Here is a 17737-nt window from a genome sequence, read left to right on the forward strand (position 1 = left end):
GTTCTTGCTCGCTTGTATTTGGGCTTTTACTTGGTGTGGCGGTGTGTGTTGTCTAAGCATGCCTGTGTTATTCCTCATATTGTGATTAGCTCACCTTAACCACCACAGCTGCCTATTAAACTCCTGCATCTCTGATCGTCCAATCACCAATGTTTTTTTGTACCGGCTGAAGACTTAAGGTTTTCTCCCCATTCTCTCATTTTCTGCAACCACTTTTCCTGTCCCGGTTCCTTCTTTTACACTTTACCCTCTCTTTCCTCTCCACTTATTTTCCTTCATCTCCTTCCACATCACTTTATCCCTCCATCCCCAGATGCCAAACACCGTGCGGAGAGCGAGCTCGGCCCCCAGACTCGTCCTCGTAGCAACACCTTGCCCAAGAGCTTTGGCTCCACACTGGATCAAGGCGCCTATGATGCAGCGGGGGAGGTTAAGGATCCACATCCCACCAGGGAGGAAACACTAGAGCTGATCCAGCGCAGGGTCAAAGGGAAGAGGCAGGAGGACGGCTGGCCTGATGACATCAAGGTGCGTAGAAGATATTTTTTTTTACCAGGGACTGGATCAGGACACAAGTTCAAAGCCCTGAACAGCCAAGGGTGTGTCCAATTACTCTGGTTAGACCTCTGCTCACTATAAAGGTGGGTGGAGATGTGCTGGTAATGACATAATTTGACCAAACTCCATGTACTACTAAGAGACATAAAAGTTTATAAGTTGTCCAACCCAGCAGGTGAAACAAAACTAAGTTTGGGAGATGCCAAAAAATTTAAAACTAAAAGAGACAAATAAGCATAAACACGTTTGCAGGGGAACCGAGGTGGAGTGTTTTGGTGGTGGTTTAAAAAATAGAAGGACTTTTTTTTTTTTTTTTAAGAAACAATTGATGGTATCTGCCTGGCATTTAGTAATCCGCCTTGCGTCAGAGATCAGATAAAACATCCACTACACAGCAGAAATTACTGGAAGAGTATTTTTTTGTATTACTGGAACACAAAGATGATCCCATACAATATTACACTTGAATTTTTGGCATGAAACATTTAGACATTACATTGACAGTGTTTTTATCGGTTTGTCTTGGTTGTATTACATAAGATCTCCGCTCAGCGATGCACACACAGGAACTGTGGCAGATCACAGCTGTGCAACATCATATTATTATCTGCCACTTGCACAACACATTGGAATAGAAAGTCAATGTACTGAGCCAAATGTTATATCACTATTACACGGTTAACTGTGTCTCTATTTCTGTCTCTGTAGAAGATGACGAAGGAGCAGTTGTCCTGTGAGAAGACAGTCCTGCAGAAGAACCTGCTTCACTATGAGGGCCTGCACGGTCGACCGGTACGTTACCAGCATCGCAGATCCTGATTAGATTTCACTTCATCCGAACGAACTTTCAAACCTTTTCTAACCAGTTGTGTCTCTCTCTTTCAGGTGACCAGAGAGGAGCGTCTGGTGGTGAAGCCTCTCTATGATCGCTACAGATTGGTCAAACAGATGCTCACCAGAGTCAGCATCACACCTATCACAGTAAGTACACAGACACAGTATTAGAGTTATTATACGAGTTGAGCAACATACTCAATAATAATCTGAATCCATCTTAGTTAGTTGCACTATTAAAACAATGTAGACACAAACAAACAATCATTATCTCTCCTTATATCATACTGTGTGTGTATACACACACACACACACACACACACAGTTTCCTGTTCATTATGTACATCTAGCTAAAACTAATCCAACAGCCCTGAAATGAATCCGACCCTCCTCAAGGCTATAACGTTCAGTTTTAGAGAGGTGTTGATTCAAATTCGTGGTCATTTTAGAGGCTGTAGTTTGTGGTGCAGTTGAAATATCTCTGTGTTATACTGACGTCTTTCTACTATTTTTGATACCCTCATTAAATTAGGTGGATAAATTAAACTGAATAAGTTTTAGCTGGTCGTACTTGCACTGGCAAATTAGGAAATACAGCACTCAAACAACATAAGTGTACATAAAATACCATTGCCATTCCCGCTTTTCTGCATATTAAACTTTTGTGCAAATATCTGCATGTAATAATCCCCCGCCCCCCACCCCAGGTGTCCCCCTCCAGTAAGAGGCGGAGTCAGACCCTCCAGCCAATCATAGAGGGTGAAACTTCTCATTTCTGGGAGGAGATCAAAGAGGAGGAGGAGGACGAAAGGAAAGGTGATGGAGGAGAAGATGATGAGAGGGAGGAGGAGAGGGATGAGGAGGAAGAAGAGGAGGAAGAGGAGGGAGAGAGCAGCGGCGGGGAGATGCAGAGCTCCGAGGTCATCATGGCCGTCGACCTTGTAACCCCCACTGACAGGCAAGTGAGGAGCCAGAACCAACCTGATAGACAGAGCGACTGTCCAATGACAGCCAAGCTGGAGGAGGGGTCGGGAAGGCTGGCGCTGGACCTGCGACTCTCCAGCTCCAATGCCTCGTCCATGTAAGAACAAAACACACACAAACACACACACATAATTTCAGACCAAAATCTAGTACTCTTCGACCTGGGTGTAATGGGTCTTGCTAACTTCGCACTTCACCACCTCTATTATAGAAATTCTGGAAATGCAGACTCCGGCAACACCATATCCTACTGCTCTCCAAATAAACTTCTGTTTTACATAAATCATTTCAAACACTTTTCCCCATCCTTCATCTTTTCTCTTCCATTTGATTTAGTTCTTCATCTATGTTGTCTGGTTCAATAAATATGGCCGGCCAACAAAGTGAAATGACTCAGAGTCATCTTCATTATTTGTCCACTAGATAACCAGACATTAGTTTTAGAGGACAATAACATAAACACTATCAAGAACAAGCTGAATGGACAGCGACCCACAGCCTCACAGGTAAACATACCGACCTGTGCAGAACAGGCAGCTTGTTTGGTTGGCTGGCAAATTCCCCCTGATGTAGATCCCTGTGCTAATCCAGCACACTAATTTCTGTGTTCTTGAAATGATTTATATAAATTTTAAAATTGGCAGCCTCATGCTTCTTGCGCTAATATACATTGTTTTGAGTCATGTTTCCCAAATCTTGAGGGAATTAACAGAGATGATGAGTGCAATATTACAGAGTAAATCAGAATAGCCACAATTATGAGACCCTGGCAGAAAAATAGTAGCATGTTCCTTGAAAATAAACCCAAACATTTTGTAATTTCACATTTGCTGCATCTATTTTTAATTTTTCATTAATAAAAGCCAGCCTGGGAGAGTGGTGAGGACACATACCCTGTAACTGCACTGCCCCTGTTTGATTAAACTGTCCATCAAAGGGCAAAAATGCCAAAAAGTCATGTTAAAAAACTGCCAAAATAAAAAAAAAATTAAAAAGTGGATAAAGTTTCCATGGTGACTATTCAAGAGCTCATCTCTGACAGAGATCATGTTTCTTCCTGTGGGTGTCAAGTAATTGACAGAAAGCAGAGCCCAACATAATGCACACAGTATGCAGCTGAGGCACAACTTTAAGAAAACAAAAGTGGCAAGGGGCATAAAAAAAGCTGTGTGTTTACTTTGATTAATTATCCAGTTTGGAGAATTTTGTGTGCTTTTTTTTTTTTTCTCAAATGTATTAATAACAGCTTGCTCTTGAGAGTAAGGCACGCTCTGATTATCCTTACCTTTGCAGACACCAGCAGGAATAATGTGGGACAGAAGGAACACAAAGGTTTTATGTGCAGTCTAATCTGTTTAACGTGTCATCAAGCTCATAGCCAAAGTTAATCTTAAACTTTAATCTCCTTTAACAGATCAGGTTTGTAAATCCAGGGCTCTTACCTGGACATGATCCTGACAGCTGATCCCTCACGCCACCACAGTTCACTTCCTGCCCCTCTTTTTGTATTTATGGGTCAAGATCCAAATGGCTCCTGTTGGAGGGGGACATATTTTAAGTATTTAAATCGATGTAGATTTAAGACAACAAATGTGATTTTAAAAGCCTCTCAGGTCTGCCAGGCCCAAAGCTCGATTCTCTCTTTGTGATATGGATTAAAGTTAAGTGTGGTATTAGTTTTATGGGACAGTGTGCAACTGCATCATCATGTATCGCCTCATCCTCCAGGCCAGAGCTGCTGGAACAGCTGTGGAAGGCCAGAGCAGAGAAGAAGAAACTGAGGAAGACCATCAGAGAGTTTGAGGAAGATTTCTATCAGCATAATGGAAGGTAGGTGGGAGAGAGACACTCATCACACACAAGGTCTTAGCCCTCATTCATCCAAGCAAGTCAACTGAAATCCTCTCCAAAATCCAGTAGTATTATCAGAGAGCTGCAGTGATTTTATTGCAAACTTTCAGCTATTTCACTTATTCCAGTACAACACATCGCAGGGTTTTATTGGGTCACAGCTCCTCCGCTAATGTCAGAAGAAATTAAAACATTTTTATATCGTCTAATGTAAAATACTCTGAAATACCTTGTTGAAAGGTGCTGTACAAATAAAAAATAGAGTATTCATCTTATTAAACATGAGTGAAAGCATGCAGTGGAGCTACATCACACAACAAAGACCACGCATTTAATGAGTGAGGCGACCCTTCAAACTGTCATCTTGTAACTACATTGATAACGAGATGAGATGCGTCAGGATCTGTCTCATCCAGCTTGGCAGGTGATTGATTGATCAAGATATGTTCGCTTTGCAGTAATTAATCAGAGCAGACAGGAACTTGGGAAAAGTGAAGAAGACAAAAGAAGCAGACTGGAGACTTTACTGCAGCCTCTGAGAAATTCTCAGTTACATTTTCGCGACTATAATCTGTGAAATGTTACAAAAAATATAAACGATTAATCAGTACTGATAATAATTGTTAGTCGCAGTCCTAGATCTGAGTACACGACACGAATGTCTGTGGAGACGGTCACCATGTGATCAGGCAGGAGGTGGCAGAGAGTCAACAACCATGGCGTCCAAAGCAAGATGTTGACTACAGACTTGGGAAGATAAAGTCAACATTTATGCCTGACAATGATTTTTGTTCCTGATGCCTCTGAGTAGCTCCAAAGGGACCATTCGAGTTTCAGTGCCTTGCTCAAGGGCAAGCTTCAGCAGGGCATGAAAATGAAAGCTAATTCTCTCTCTCTCCCTCCCTCCCTCAGAAATGTTCAGAAGGAGGACCGGGTGCCGATGCTGGAAGAGTACAGAGAGTACAAGAGGATCAAGGCCAAGCTCCGCCTCCTGGAAGTCCTCATCAGCAAACAGGATTCCTCCAAATCCATCTAGACCCGCCCTCCTCAGACACCCGCTATCAACGCACACATCAGCCGCCATCACTGCTGCGAGGATCCGCCCAGGATGTCCATCAGTCTGTCAGACATCTTCACACCTGAAGGGACTGGGTTTAACAAACACTCCAGCCAACAACAGTAACCGCATCGTGACGGGTCGTGACTCTCAGTCAGAACTTGGTTCTCTGCAGTCATGTCATGGAGAAAACAGAGTGACTTGCTGGTTCAGAGTTACAGCATAATTTCCGGTCAGGGGGGTCAAAAATTGAAGTTCTCAAAATATTTTGATTTCGCTTTCGTGGTCACATTGGTTGTAGTTATTGGCCTTCCTGAATACGAAAGTAACATTTGGAGGGACTTTCAGACCTAACCTGTGCTTTGACTACAAGGAACCAAGGTAAAGTTTTGGTTCTCGGACCGTAGTTTGTGCTCACAGAAAGTCGCTGGGGTATAACTTTCTGATGGTATAGAAACTATTCAACTATCTGTGACTGGTCAAAAACAACCTGCAAGACTGCAACCAACACTGGTTGTTGGTTGTATCAGTATTAGAACAAGGGAAGGGAATTTCTTCCTGACTTAACGATAAAAAGTAGAGAGTAAGTAGTAAGCAAAACACTTAAAAACAACATTTCAAACACTTTTTAACACTGAGGCGGTATAATTTGCCAAATCTTTGAGAGACTTGTGGCAAAAAAGTAAAGACGAATGTGCCGCAATCACTTTTAGCTGCTGAGTGAGTTTGCGATGCTCATAGTTACTGGGACTATTTAGTCATGCCCCAGTAGTGAGCGCAATATTTGCTTTAATATTTTACAGCAAACCATGCACTGAAAAGTCTGGTGTTTTTAGCATTTTAACCACGAAAGCTCTCAAAACTACATCATTATCTACATGCGACTACAGCTGTTTTCCTTATTGATGTCAGAATTCAGTAACATGGACAAATCTGTCGTTTGCCAAAGCTCAGTTTAATTAGCGACCTTAAAAGGTGACAGAAGACGCACATATTTACAGTTATTTTTCCCACGACATGACTGCAGCACCACCACTACTCAAACTTAAAATCGCTCCGTTCAGCCACAGCCGATCTCTGCCGCCTCATCTGACTTCATATCATCTAAAACACAGCCGCAGTTTAAAAACACAGAGAAAAATGAATCTGTTTGTCTTCATCATTATCATCCCACCAACTTGACGTAAGACTTTGCACGTGTCTTCTCGTGTCTCATTTCTTCATCTTCAGAGGAAAAATGTAAAAAAAAAAAAAAAATCCTGACTTTTTTAATTTCTGTTGTCAATCTTTCTCCTTCGTCTAATTTTTTTTTTTCCTTCACGCTGAGGAATCTTCTCTGACAGCAAGAGGACTGGCATTTTAGACGCTCTTCACTCAAGACGCGCGCTTGATTGTTTGGGACGTCGCTCGGTTTGAAAAGCCCCTCTTTCTCCTTGCTCCTCGGTGCGAGGCAGTTGATTACTTTATTCAGTAGAACTTCATCAAACATCTTCACATCCTGGATGCTTCTGACTGATTTTAAAGTTAACTCACAAAGTCTAAAAACAAGTTTGTGCGTGTATTCTTGTTTTAAAAAAAAAAAAAAAAAAAGAAAGAAATTGTACACATAACTGTTTGTTTGAGAGACTGCTGTTCATGTTGAATGAAAAAGAAGGTTGTATTCCAAGAGAAAATGAAAAAAAAAAATTGTATTAACTCCCAGTGTGACCTTGGAGCTGTTGTGAAAGACTCATTCTTATTTTCTTTTTCACTTCTTTCTATTCGTCAGCATTTTCTCCTACTTCTTGTGACTAGTTTGACAATACTTGTCAGAAAGATGTACAGCAGGTTGGCATACAGTGGTGTTATGTGTTTTTCTTCTTTGCAAAATAACTAAACTTAGTTTCCTATGAGCCTCTTCCAAAAAAAAAAAAAATGAAGAAATGCTGCTCTTATGTTGTCATAAGCTCTGAGGTCTGAGTTTGAAGTCTTCGTTATGATTTTGATATTTCTAACAGCACTTGAAGGCAGCATTAGACTGAAGATGCTCTTAGGAAACACAGTCCTACTCAGATTAGAAGATTTTATGATATAGATGGACATGGTTGTGGGAAAATTCGGCACAGTAAGCAGTTGGTGTGCAGCTGCTCTTGAAAATCTCCAAAATTGAAATTAGCCTGGAGCTTTACAGGCTGTATTGTATTGATGAGGCACCAACGCTGCCAGCACTGATTTTGAGCGCAGAGGAGGAACTCCAGCTGTGGTTAACTGATATTTTCCCCAACTGATGGTGTCCTGTCTGACAGGGTCCGTGCTGAGCGATCAGCACCATGTAGGCAACGCAGAGAGGAAGTTTTCACAGCAAAGATGACGAAAACAAAAGCAACCTCAGCTGTGTTTCTGTCCTTTGTTAAATCTGCGGTTCCAGTGAATTTTCATTTCCTGCTGGCAGGTAAAATGAAGGCAGGTGAGGAGGAGGAGAAAGTCCATTTTGAGGTTTGACGCATGCCAACGAGTTTGTCCTCTTCATTCTTCTTCTTTGAGGCCATGTTGTCTAGTATAAAAATCGGACCCAAGTTGTCACAGTGTGATGTAAAATGTGGGATAACGAAATTTCCATCAGCAGCTGAATTTTGGCTTTAGCTGGTTGGTTAGTGAACTGGCTGTTTAGGGGGTGAAGTTCTATTATCAGAACCTCAGTAGCTGGTTAATTGTGCGATATTGTAGCTATTGAAGGCAGATAAGACGAAAAATGTGCTTTTCTTACTGTATCGATGTACATTTACCCGCCAGGATCAAAGCTGACTGCAGTCTTTTGTCTCTCAGTGGACAGCAGATGTGATGGTTTGAAATCAAAGTTTTGAATGAGACTAAAAGTTGAACTTTTTGTGTTTGTGAACAAAATGAGGGAGGGTGCAGTGTGTGTTTGTCGGGACGGTAAAGGTGGTTATTTGATGTAAAAAGATGTTATTTGCACAGCATTCGCAGAATGCAGCCCTTTGTTTTTGTTTTGTTTTTTTCATTTGTATTTTTAAAAATGAAGCACTACTTCTATACAAATATAAATATATACTGTACATTAAAAAACAAACAAACAAAAAAAAAAAAACACCCGAAGGAATGAATGTCAGAAATGTTTAAATTATTTCAAATATTACGTTTGGCCCCCTTTGGTTCATAATATTTTTGATTCCCTGAGAATGTGTTTTTTTTTTTTTTTTTTTTTAAATTATCCTTATATAAATATTACTATCATAACAATTATTTTGTGTGGAAATGACAATAATAATCCTTTTGTATCTACTCACTAACTGTAAAACCAGCTGTAGAAGTTAGTCTGGCACTGTGTGTGGCTAATCAAACACGAACCTGCGCCATTTTCTCATTTCTTATTTTGTTGCTCCGTGTAATATCAGTTAAAATAGAAGCAGTACTGTAGTGAGCTTGCATGGCAAACAAGAACATAATAGTACAAAAAACACGATGTATTGTTTCTGTTGTTCGTGCCATGAAGAAGCAGCAATAATAAAACTTTGCGTGGAGGTTTACAGTATCGGGTCATGGGTAATGATGGGTTGGATCAACTTTGTGAATATGTGAGGTACAATTTTTTTTTTTTTTTTTCCCCCCCTCCCTCTCTCCAAGTCTAGTTTAACTGTTTTCAGCCTGACACACACACTCTGCTTAGATGTCGTGTTTTTACCACTGTTGTCAGCATAATGTTCGTGTTGGCGCTGCTGAAAAACCAAAATATGAATAAATCTGTTAGACACAAAAGGTGAACAGGGACTGAAAAGCCAGTGACAGACGTGTCGTATCTGAAAACATTCCAGTTTTTAATCGTTTAAAAAATGGAAACAGTCCATCAGTCTCTGAAGGGTTTTTCTTTGGGACTTTACTTTTGATTTGTTTGGCACCTCAGTTTCTTCAAAATCAGCTTTTTCTTTTACATTGTGCCTGCAACAGAGTGGTAAAATGTCACATGTGGTTCACACGTTGTAAACTGTAAACGTATTCTGTCTCTGTCAGTGTGCAGTATGTTTCATCTCACCTTTACCCAGCCAACATGCATGGTTGTTTTACACACACAGACACACACACAGACACACACACACACACAGACACACACACACACCTGGAACTCAGCAGAAGTCACTGTCAAAGATGTCTCACAGGTCACCGCTCCTCCTGGAAGAAATGAGCCGTTGTTTGAGTCAAAACAGCAACAGAAGAATTCAAATATACATCTTACAATTCTGTCAAGGGATTTTTGAGTTAATTAGCGGCTTTGAAATTTAAAGGATGGGTGGTCTTGTTTCTGATAGACTGGAAAATTATACGTCAGAGTTGAAGAAAGCTGAGCCGAGGAAACAGATTTGTGCTGGCAGCGTCTAAATTTCTGTTCTGTTCACAAAGAAACTCCCGTTACTAAGTGAATTTACGTGCTTCGCGACATCTTTGACACTGAATTTTGCTCTAAATTCCTTCGACCAGAGAGGATTTGAGGAGGGACAGATTGTGAACTGCTTCCTCTCGTTTCCTCCAGGTTATCTGCGTTTTATCACATCAATAAATTGTATGTATCTGTAAATGTTTTCATACTTTGTGAATAGTTTATTTTTCTGTTATTTCTTCATTAACAAAAAGGATGAGAAAATACAATCAGTAACAAACATTTACACGTGAGAATAAAACAGACAAGCTTGCCACATCAGTCCTCCTCGTTCTTGAGTCACAGAAACTGTAAACATGGCCTGGCGTAAAGAGGAAGTATGCTCTGCCAGCCGGCCCTGTATAAATAAAGGTTATATAAATTAGAGCTGCATCGATGAATAGCTCAACAGAAAATAAACAAACAACTATTTTGATAATCGATAATCTCATTACTCATTTTGTAAGCAAAAACGCCAAACATTCTGGTTCCTGTTTCTGAAATGTGATGATTTGATGCACTTCTTTGTCATCGAATGATCGTAAACTGAATATTTTGGGGTTTGGGTTTTTTGGTCATATAGAACTAAACAGTTGAAGGTGTCACTTTGGTCTGCGGGAAATTAGAAAAGCATTTTTCAGTTTACGGACAAAACAATTAACTGAGAAACTAACTGATAATGAAAACAATAATTAGTTGCAGCCAAAAAAATAAATCAAATGATCAGAGATATAAAAAATAAAAAAAATAATGAGAACCACATTAAAGCTCTGACAACTCAAACAACAAATGACAGAATTAATTTTTACACAAATAATGTCATAAAAATGTATGTAGGGCAGTTTGTTTTTGTTTGTTTTTTTTGACAAAATACTGCTTACGCTTAAAGACTTTAAAACTTATTTTTAAACATGTACCCACTATTTACCCTGCTGCTAAAGTCTGGCCGTTTGACATATGGTCAAGATTTTCATTTTCAGTTTTTTTTCACCAATGCACCTGTAGTTGTGTGACATAATTTAGGCCTTCGTAGTCCTTATATAGCAAAAAAATTAAAATAAAAACCCTGCTACTTTGCCTTGAACTTAATAATCAGCGTATTTACAGCAGTGTTTTTTTTGATATCGAGAAAATGAATCCCATTAGGGTCTTAACGTTATTTTATTCAGCCCCAGTGGCTGTAGTTAAGTACAGTCACTGGTAATTACCGCCCTCTAGTGGACACCAGCGGTGGAAAATACAAGTCAGAACACCTGCCTTTTTCAGGGTTTTGTCAGTTTTGTCAGAGCATAAACAGCACAGGTATAACTAACATTAATAATGGAGCATGCCGTCAGATGTAACAGGGCCACAGTGGTAGAAACTGCGCGTCTGAGTTACTTGCCATTTACTAGAGTATTTCCATTTTATGCTGCTTTATACTTCTACCCCATTAAAATTCTGAGGCAAATATTCTACTTTTTATTGCACTACATTTATCTGACAGCTTTACCTACTGGTTTAGATTAAGATTTTACTCACAAAAAATATCATTTTTTAACATAAATTGTATTATTACGCATTAAACTAACACTATATGGAGGTAGTATATGGAGTTCTGCTTTGAGCAACTACATCGTTAAAGTACCATTCACATGTTAATACAGGAAAAAAAATATATGTATATAAAAATGTATCCTTTCTGTTAACACTGTACTGTACTTTTACTTAAATGAACACTTCTCCCACCGCTGGTCTTTCCCAATACAGTTTGTCTGCTTGACAAATATTCATGACTTTCTAGAGGACTCCTATTTTTTTTTTCAAGTTTTTTTTTTTCCACCAACACATCTGCAGTTTTGTGACATAATAGTCTTTGGCCTTTTTAGCGCCTAAAACCTCATATATTACAACAGTGCTGCTACTTGGCAGCATTAAGGAGCAGTGTCTATGGCAGTATTTCTAATTGTGATAAAGTTATTTTAAACCTTAAAAGTTGTTTCCCGTTACGTTCCTACATTCTTTTATTCACAGCCTGTAATTGAAGTCTAATATAACACAGTGACTGATAGTAAGCGCCCTCTAGTGGACACCGACAGCAGAAGCTAAAAATGAACAAGTCTGCCTTCGCTGACCTCTTAATCTCTTACAACCTACTTAAATTTGATTTTTACGTACAACACTTCTCATACGTCTTTAAAAGATTCTGTACAAATGAAACTCATCTCTCCCTCTTCACAGTAGATGTTTTGACATGTCGCAGCATGAGACACAGCTGTAATTAAACAATAATTTTAGCTGTAGTCTGCTTACTAAGTCAGGTTCATTTCCAAATATCAGGCTTTGTTTCATGACATAAAGCAAACTACGTGACCCCACTATTTTTGTATTAATTGTTGATATTCTCCCCCAAGTTTAAATCATTCAACTTTTTTGGGTTTTTTTTAATTTTTTATTTGTTTTACTCATGTAAAAACTTGAGGTTTTTTTTTTCCTAAGAGCTTTCTCCTCTTGGCCCCCAAGAAATTAAATTCTAGCGGGTAACACTGTTAAATTCTTGTGTTTCTTAATGTTTCTTGCCCTACAAATAGTCTAACTGAAATCCCATGATGTAATAAAATCTTGGTATTAGCCTTTAAAAAATCTGTGGGTGACTTTAAACTAATAAAATACAAAGTACACTTCAGGTCTCCCAACTCCCAGAAGATTATGTCCACTGAGCTAAAACTGATGAAGTTTAATACAACAGCTGCGTAATAAATCCTCCTCCATGAAGGTTGTCATGTTCAGTTTGCGCTGAACCGGTTTCAGAGACGTGCTGATCGAACTCCGTGGTCACTTCGGAGGATGTGGTTTGTGGCGCTGTTCGTGGCCAGATTAATGTTCTTGGGCTGGGGCAGACGTTTGTTGTTGGTCCCCACCGACACCCCCAATATACGCGTGGCAGTTTCACTATTTCTCTGGACAACCCGAAGCCAACCTGTACTCTAAAGTGATCAGTTAGTTGACTGCCTCATGATTAGTTTAACTGGTTAATAGGAATTGAATTGAATGACTGTTGGGAAAAGAAAAGAAAAGAAGAAAAAGGGCATATTTCACTATTACCTGACATTTTATACACGAAACATCAATCAAATATCAGTAGAAAATAACTGTCAGATATATTGGTGATGGAAATAACTGTTGGTTGCAGCCTTACATTAGGCCAACCTTTACAACAAGTGAGCTCAATATGAACTAAAACATTGACAGACTTAAAAACTAGATTTGGACACAGGTTCCCTCTCAATTGACTGGCTGACCCAACTCATATGGAATAAAAACCGGGGGTTTGTGGGCACTTCGGCAGATAATCCAGCCTCGGTTCTGTTGAACTGTGCTGGATTATGCAGTTAGGGTTTCTGTTTTTGCAAATAATAATAATAATAATAAATACAATTACATTTTTCTAATTTATCTCGTCATTATGGGTTTACTGAGAGTAGATTCATGGGTAAAAATTGCTATATTATCCTTTTTTTTTTTTAAAGTGAAAGTGAAGGGGTCTGAATACTTTCTGAAGCCACTGTATAAATATAAATGGGGTAGACACAATGACAGGTCCTTTTTGATTGTGAGGGTTTATTTTTTTCCTGCTGGTTACTTTCTGATTGACTGGATTTGCTAATGTTGCATCTTTCCGGACTTAGCTGTTAAAATCACTTGGGTGAAATCTGAATTTGAAAGCAGTTTGCTGAAGTCTGACCAAAAGGCTCATTCTTGGTCCGGACTAAAACAAGACTTAAAACGTTTGTGTTTTTCTTTGCCTGGGACGAGACTACGTTTTTGAGTTTTTGTCATTTTAAAAAAAAATGACTAAAGATAAAATGGGTGAGGTTGAATAAATACGACTAAAACTAACCTGGACTTTTTTTTATTTCTGGACTGATACTAAATTAAAAAAAATAAATAAATAAAAAAAATTCAAAATTAAGTTTGTTTCAGTGTACATTAGTCTGTTTTATATTTTTTCATATGTAAGTAATTAAAGTATACGTAACTAAATTGTGATAATTACCTGCATGTTCTCATCTAAAAACAAACAATTATTACATGGACGTTCTTTCACGTTAAATCAAAGAAAACGAAGCCGTTTGAATCTGCAGGACCGGTCGTGTTCGGGATCCAGCCTAAAACCCTGTTAGTCATGATCAGTAATCTGCACTTCCGCAGGTTTGGGCTCAACGACTTGTCGCGCCGCCGACAGCTCCGGATAAACCTCGACCCGCTCTTGAGGAATCAACAAAATCCGGACCCATGTCAACAAAATCTAATCCGCGCACGAAGAGCGGGGGGCCGCGGGTCTGAGACCGAAACCGCAGGTGGGTGAAGAGTGGTCGTCGAGGGCGGACTGGTCAACGAGTAGACTCCACAAGTTTGGGGTTTATGAAACGTCTCTTCAACACGTGAAAACACATTTAAAAAACCAAAAAAAAAAAAACCCCAAAAAAAGGACAATTTCACCGCTTTTCTACGTTGCCACAAAAATGTCCGTGGCTTAAAAATCCATCACAGAGGTTCAGCTTCCATCCTCTTCGTCGCTTAAAAACAAAAAGGATTCAAGTGGTTTTTACCTTTAGAAAGACATTTTTTTTTTTTTTTAAATAGAAATTTCAGCTTGTTCACCTGCTGCTTCGCAATTTCCCCCCTCCTTCCTGTTTTTAATAAATAACAGCTCTGTGAATGGATTTTAAACAGCGTCGAGGCTTTAACTGGTCTAACACACTTTCACGACGTGAAGTTAGGGCCAAAATAAAAACAACACGAAACACACAAAAACGGAGAATAAGTCGCCGAGGGTCGTAATTTGACTTTCCCCTTCGCTGCAGAGGCGGGAACGGAAAACGAGTGGACCTGAGCGAAGCCAACGACCTGCTCCGCTGCGACGAGCCCCGTTGACAGCGACGGGAGGTTAGCTAACACCGCCTCACTTCTTCCTCCGCTGGGGGCTGAGAGCAGCTCACCTGCGGCTGAGCTCCACGGCACCCTGCTCCGGTCCCACCCCGGTCAGCTGAACGGAAACGTGTCCTTCCTCCGTCGCTGGGAGCGAGTTTGCCCGGGGGCCTTAGTGGGGGAGGAATCACGCCCAACGACGGGGGAGCTGCTTCCCGGAGCTTGGCTCTCAGCGTCGCGAGGTCGCTCGTTCGACTAATTACACCTGTCAATCACGGGTGCAATTAAGAGGCCGCCAGAGTCTGCATAGTAACTAGACACTCAGGCGGTTCATATAAAATGAAAAAAAAAAAAAAATTAAATATATTTGCCTCTCAGCTGTAGAAGTATAAAGTGCCAGAAAAATGAGAATACTCACGTCAAGTACAAGTACCTCAAAATTGTACATAAGTACAGTACTTGAGTAAATGTACTTAGTTACCTTCCACCACTGTTTATAGCCTGTTGAAAAGTGGTAGAAAAAGTATTCAGACCTTTCACTTTACTAAAATTAGTAAAAAATACTGTTACAAGTAAAAGTATAAAACAGTATAAAAAGTATTATGAGCTAAATTTATTTAAAGTAACAAAATACTCCTTGGGCAGAGTAGCCACTTTCAGAGTGTCATATTATTATTATTACTGATGCATTAACACATAAGCAGCATTTTAATATCGTAGCTGGTTGAGGTGGAGCCAGTTTATTATGTAGAATCATGACCTGCAAAGTAACTAGTGACCAAAGTTTTCAGATAAATGTAGTAGAGGTATGAAGTAACATACAATGGAAATAACCAAGTAAAGTACAAAAACCTCAAAGTTGCACTCAAGTGCCGCACTTGAATAAATGGAAGTTTCCCAAATATAAAGTTTCCCACTTTTCTGAAAATGCTTTTATTTTTTTACTTTGTGCTATCATTTACTTGACATATTAGGTGCATTGTAAGTTAATGGCAGATATTATTTTGTGTAATGAAACTCCTTTATTGTTAAATGACAATTTCCATCAAACCAACATCTGAGGTGTTTCACTAAAGTATACATCCGAGGTCCCAGAAGGCGACAGTACAGGCAAGATGCGACCCATCACTGAACAGCCGCTCACCGCGCGCCGACTCCAGACTTTGACGGAAAAAACCGACGACACAATCCGTGTACCCGTCGGACCAGCCTTCTGCTTCCATTCGTTGCAAAAACCTTGCCGTGCGTCTGTTCACGGCGAACAGACGATAAATCGAACTTGACAGAGGGAGTTCAGCTGAGAGTCAAAATAACAATCAGTCTCCGTTGTGCTGTTGAAGGAAAATCCCTGCGTCCATGTGTTTTTTTGTCAGTTCACCCCAAAATTAAAAACGTGTGACAGGAAAAGGAAGTTCATTTTATACAAAACATCCTAAAGTGCTAAATGCATAATGTTACAATTTCAGACAAAGGAGCACAAGTCAGTTTAGAGCTATTTTTGCAAAGTAAGTCTGCTTAGTGATTGTGTTCTTAATTAAACTTACTTCGAGTCTGAAGGTTTCCACATCATCTGTAAAAACAGCTTAAAGTATGAAAATACACAAGTCCAACCTTCACAAACCTCATGATCTCACAATAGCAACAGTTTAGTTCACAACATCCACCGTTTATGATATTAAAAATATAACATCTGCAAATATAACATAATTCATCTGAAAACGTCAAGGAAGGCAGCACTTGACAAAAAAAACGGCCTCACCGCAGGGTCCCTTTAGCAGCTGTTCTGGAGCTTTTGACCGGGTCCACAACAGCTGAGGTCGACGTGGATTTCAACACCAACAGCTCCACGTTAACAGAGGAAACGCAACCTGCTGCTATGAGATATGGTCAAAAGTTCCAGAAAAGCTACTAAAAAGGACCAGGAGGTGAGACTGTTCTGTCAACTGCTGTTTCCCAGGACAAGGTAGGACTTCGATCATCAAGCATACTAGTGTTTTTTTGGATGTTTTAGCTCATCTACATCAAATTGCATATAGTTATAACTTATCGTTGATCACTACCTACAGTTTAAGTGTTTTTAGAGTGAAAAATGAATTTTTCCTACGGTCTAGACCGTCACTGGCATCCATTTCATTCAGAACATTTACGTTATCACATTAACCCTTTGGCGATGTCCATGTCTGCCCGTTGTTGTCTGGATTTCGATTCTCCGTGATTACAATTTATGCATCCCATCCTCCACTTTGCTGAAGCGCACTTCCCACCTGCCGACACATGAGCAACCCCACAGTCGCGATCGACGCTAAAGCTTGCTCTAAAAATTAAAAAGTAGGATCTGGAGCGGTGCTCTGGTGGCTTGGAGCGCGCACTGAGCTTTTTAATAGGGTGCAGCACCTAAAGTTTCGACATAAAGAGTGTCTTCATCGTGAAGCATGTCCAAATGTTACCTCATTAGAAAGCTCCAACTATAACGGTGGGCCCCAGGCCGCAGCACTCCAGATCCGATCCAAATTGTCCTGTCTGTCGAGGCAGCAATATGAGCTCCACATCCATGTGAGGAGATTGCCTTTAAAAAAAAAAAAAAAAAAAAAAAAACTGGAATATTCAGTGATGGATCACTTACAGTATCTGGAGCAAGTTTCGGGTCACAAAGTTTCATACTGAAATCATATGAAATTGAGACCAGCATTAATAACTTTCTGGAAGACATTAAAAACACATCCATCAATCCAAATGAATGATTTGTAACATGGAGGGAGCTAATGTAGCACATACCACCTGTAAATTGACTAAACATACAAAAACTACAGTACGGTCTTTTAAGTATTTTATATACTTCCTTGTCGACGGGCTGTGAAATGGCAGCGGGTTGTGTCCAGTTTCTCCGTGATTTTTGGAAGATTGTAGACAGAGGTGAAAGGCGGGTTGAGAGAACCTTTCATTAAACAGCTTCTATAAATCTCTCCTTCTTCTTCTTCCTCTTCCTCTTCTTCTTCTTCTTCATTAGAATCAAAGCCATGGCACCAGTCAGTCAGCTAAATAACATCTAAACTCTACCCACCATCAGCCGAATGAGCGGGAGTAGAGCACAAGTGTAACATTATTTAGAGAAAATGAAATGAGAACCTCAC

The 17737-nt window shown here is 39.9% G+C and overlaps 1 protein-coding gene and 1 long non-coding RNA gene across 6 annotated transcripts in view; one reads left to right on the forward strand and one right to left on the reverse strand.

The window, feature by feature from the left end:
• Positions 1 to 6878, forward strand: part of fam13b (family with sequence similarity 13 member B) — an 83142-nt gene extending 76264 nt beyond the window's left edge. For 4 of the 5 annotated variants that reach the window (XM_040119430.1, XM_040119435.1, XM_040119434.1 and 1 more), the window contains 6 exons: positions 314 to 528; positions 1267 to 1350; positions 1444 to 1539; positions 2100 to 2473; positions 4105 to 4206; positions 5140 to 6878. In XM_040119430.1, the coding sequence (XP_039975364.1) occupies positions 314 to 528; positions 1267 to 1350; positions 1444 to 1539; positions 2100 to 2473; positions 4105 to 4206; positions 5140 to 5263 (995 nt within the window). In that variant the 3' untranslated portion in view covers positions 5264 to 6878. The remainder of the gene's footprint in view (positions 1 to 313; positions 529 to 1266; positions 1351 to 1443; positions 1540 to 2099; positions 2474 to 4104; positions 4207 to 5139) is intronic. The other variant, XM_040119433.1, reaches the window with a different exon arrangement.
• Positions 6879 to 9078: 2200 nt separating this feature from the next.
• Positions 9079 to 14845, reverse strand: LOC120785093. Its single transcript, XR_005706547.1, has 3 exons — positions 14678 to 14845; positions 9399 to 9451; positions 9079 to 9220 (listed from the first exon to the last, which is right to left on the reverse strand). It is a non-coding gene; the product is annotated as an uncharacterized LOC120785093 (long non-coding RNA).
• Between the last annotated feature and the right edge of the window lie 2892 nt (positions 14846 to 17737).

The sequence above is a fragment of the Xiphias gladius genome, chromosome 23 (genome assembly GCF_016859285.1).
Source record: "Xiphias gladius isolate SHS-SW01 ecotype Sanya breed wild chromosome 23, ASM1685928v1, whole genome shotgun sequence".
In the NCBI taxonomy this organism is placed as follows: domain Eukaryota; kingdom Metazoa; phylum Chordata; class Actinopteri; order Istiophoriformes; family Xiphiidae; genus Xiphias; species Xiphias gladius.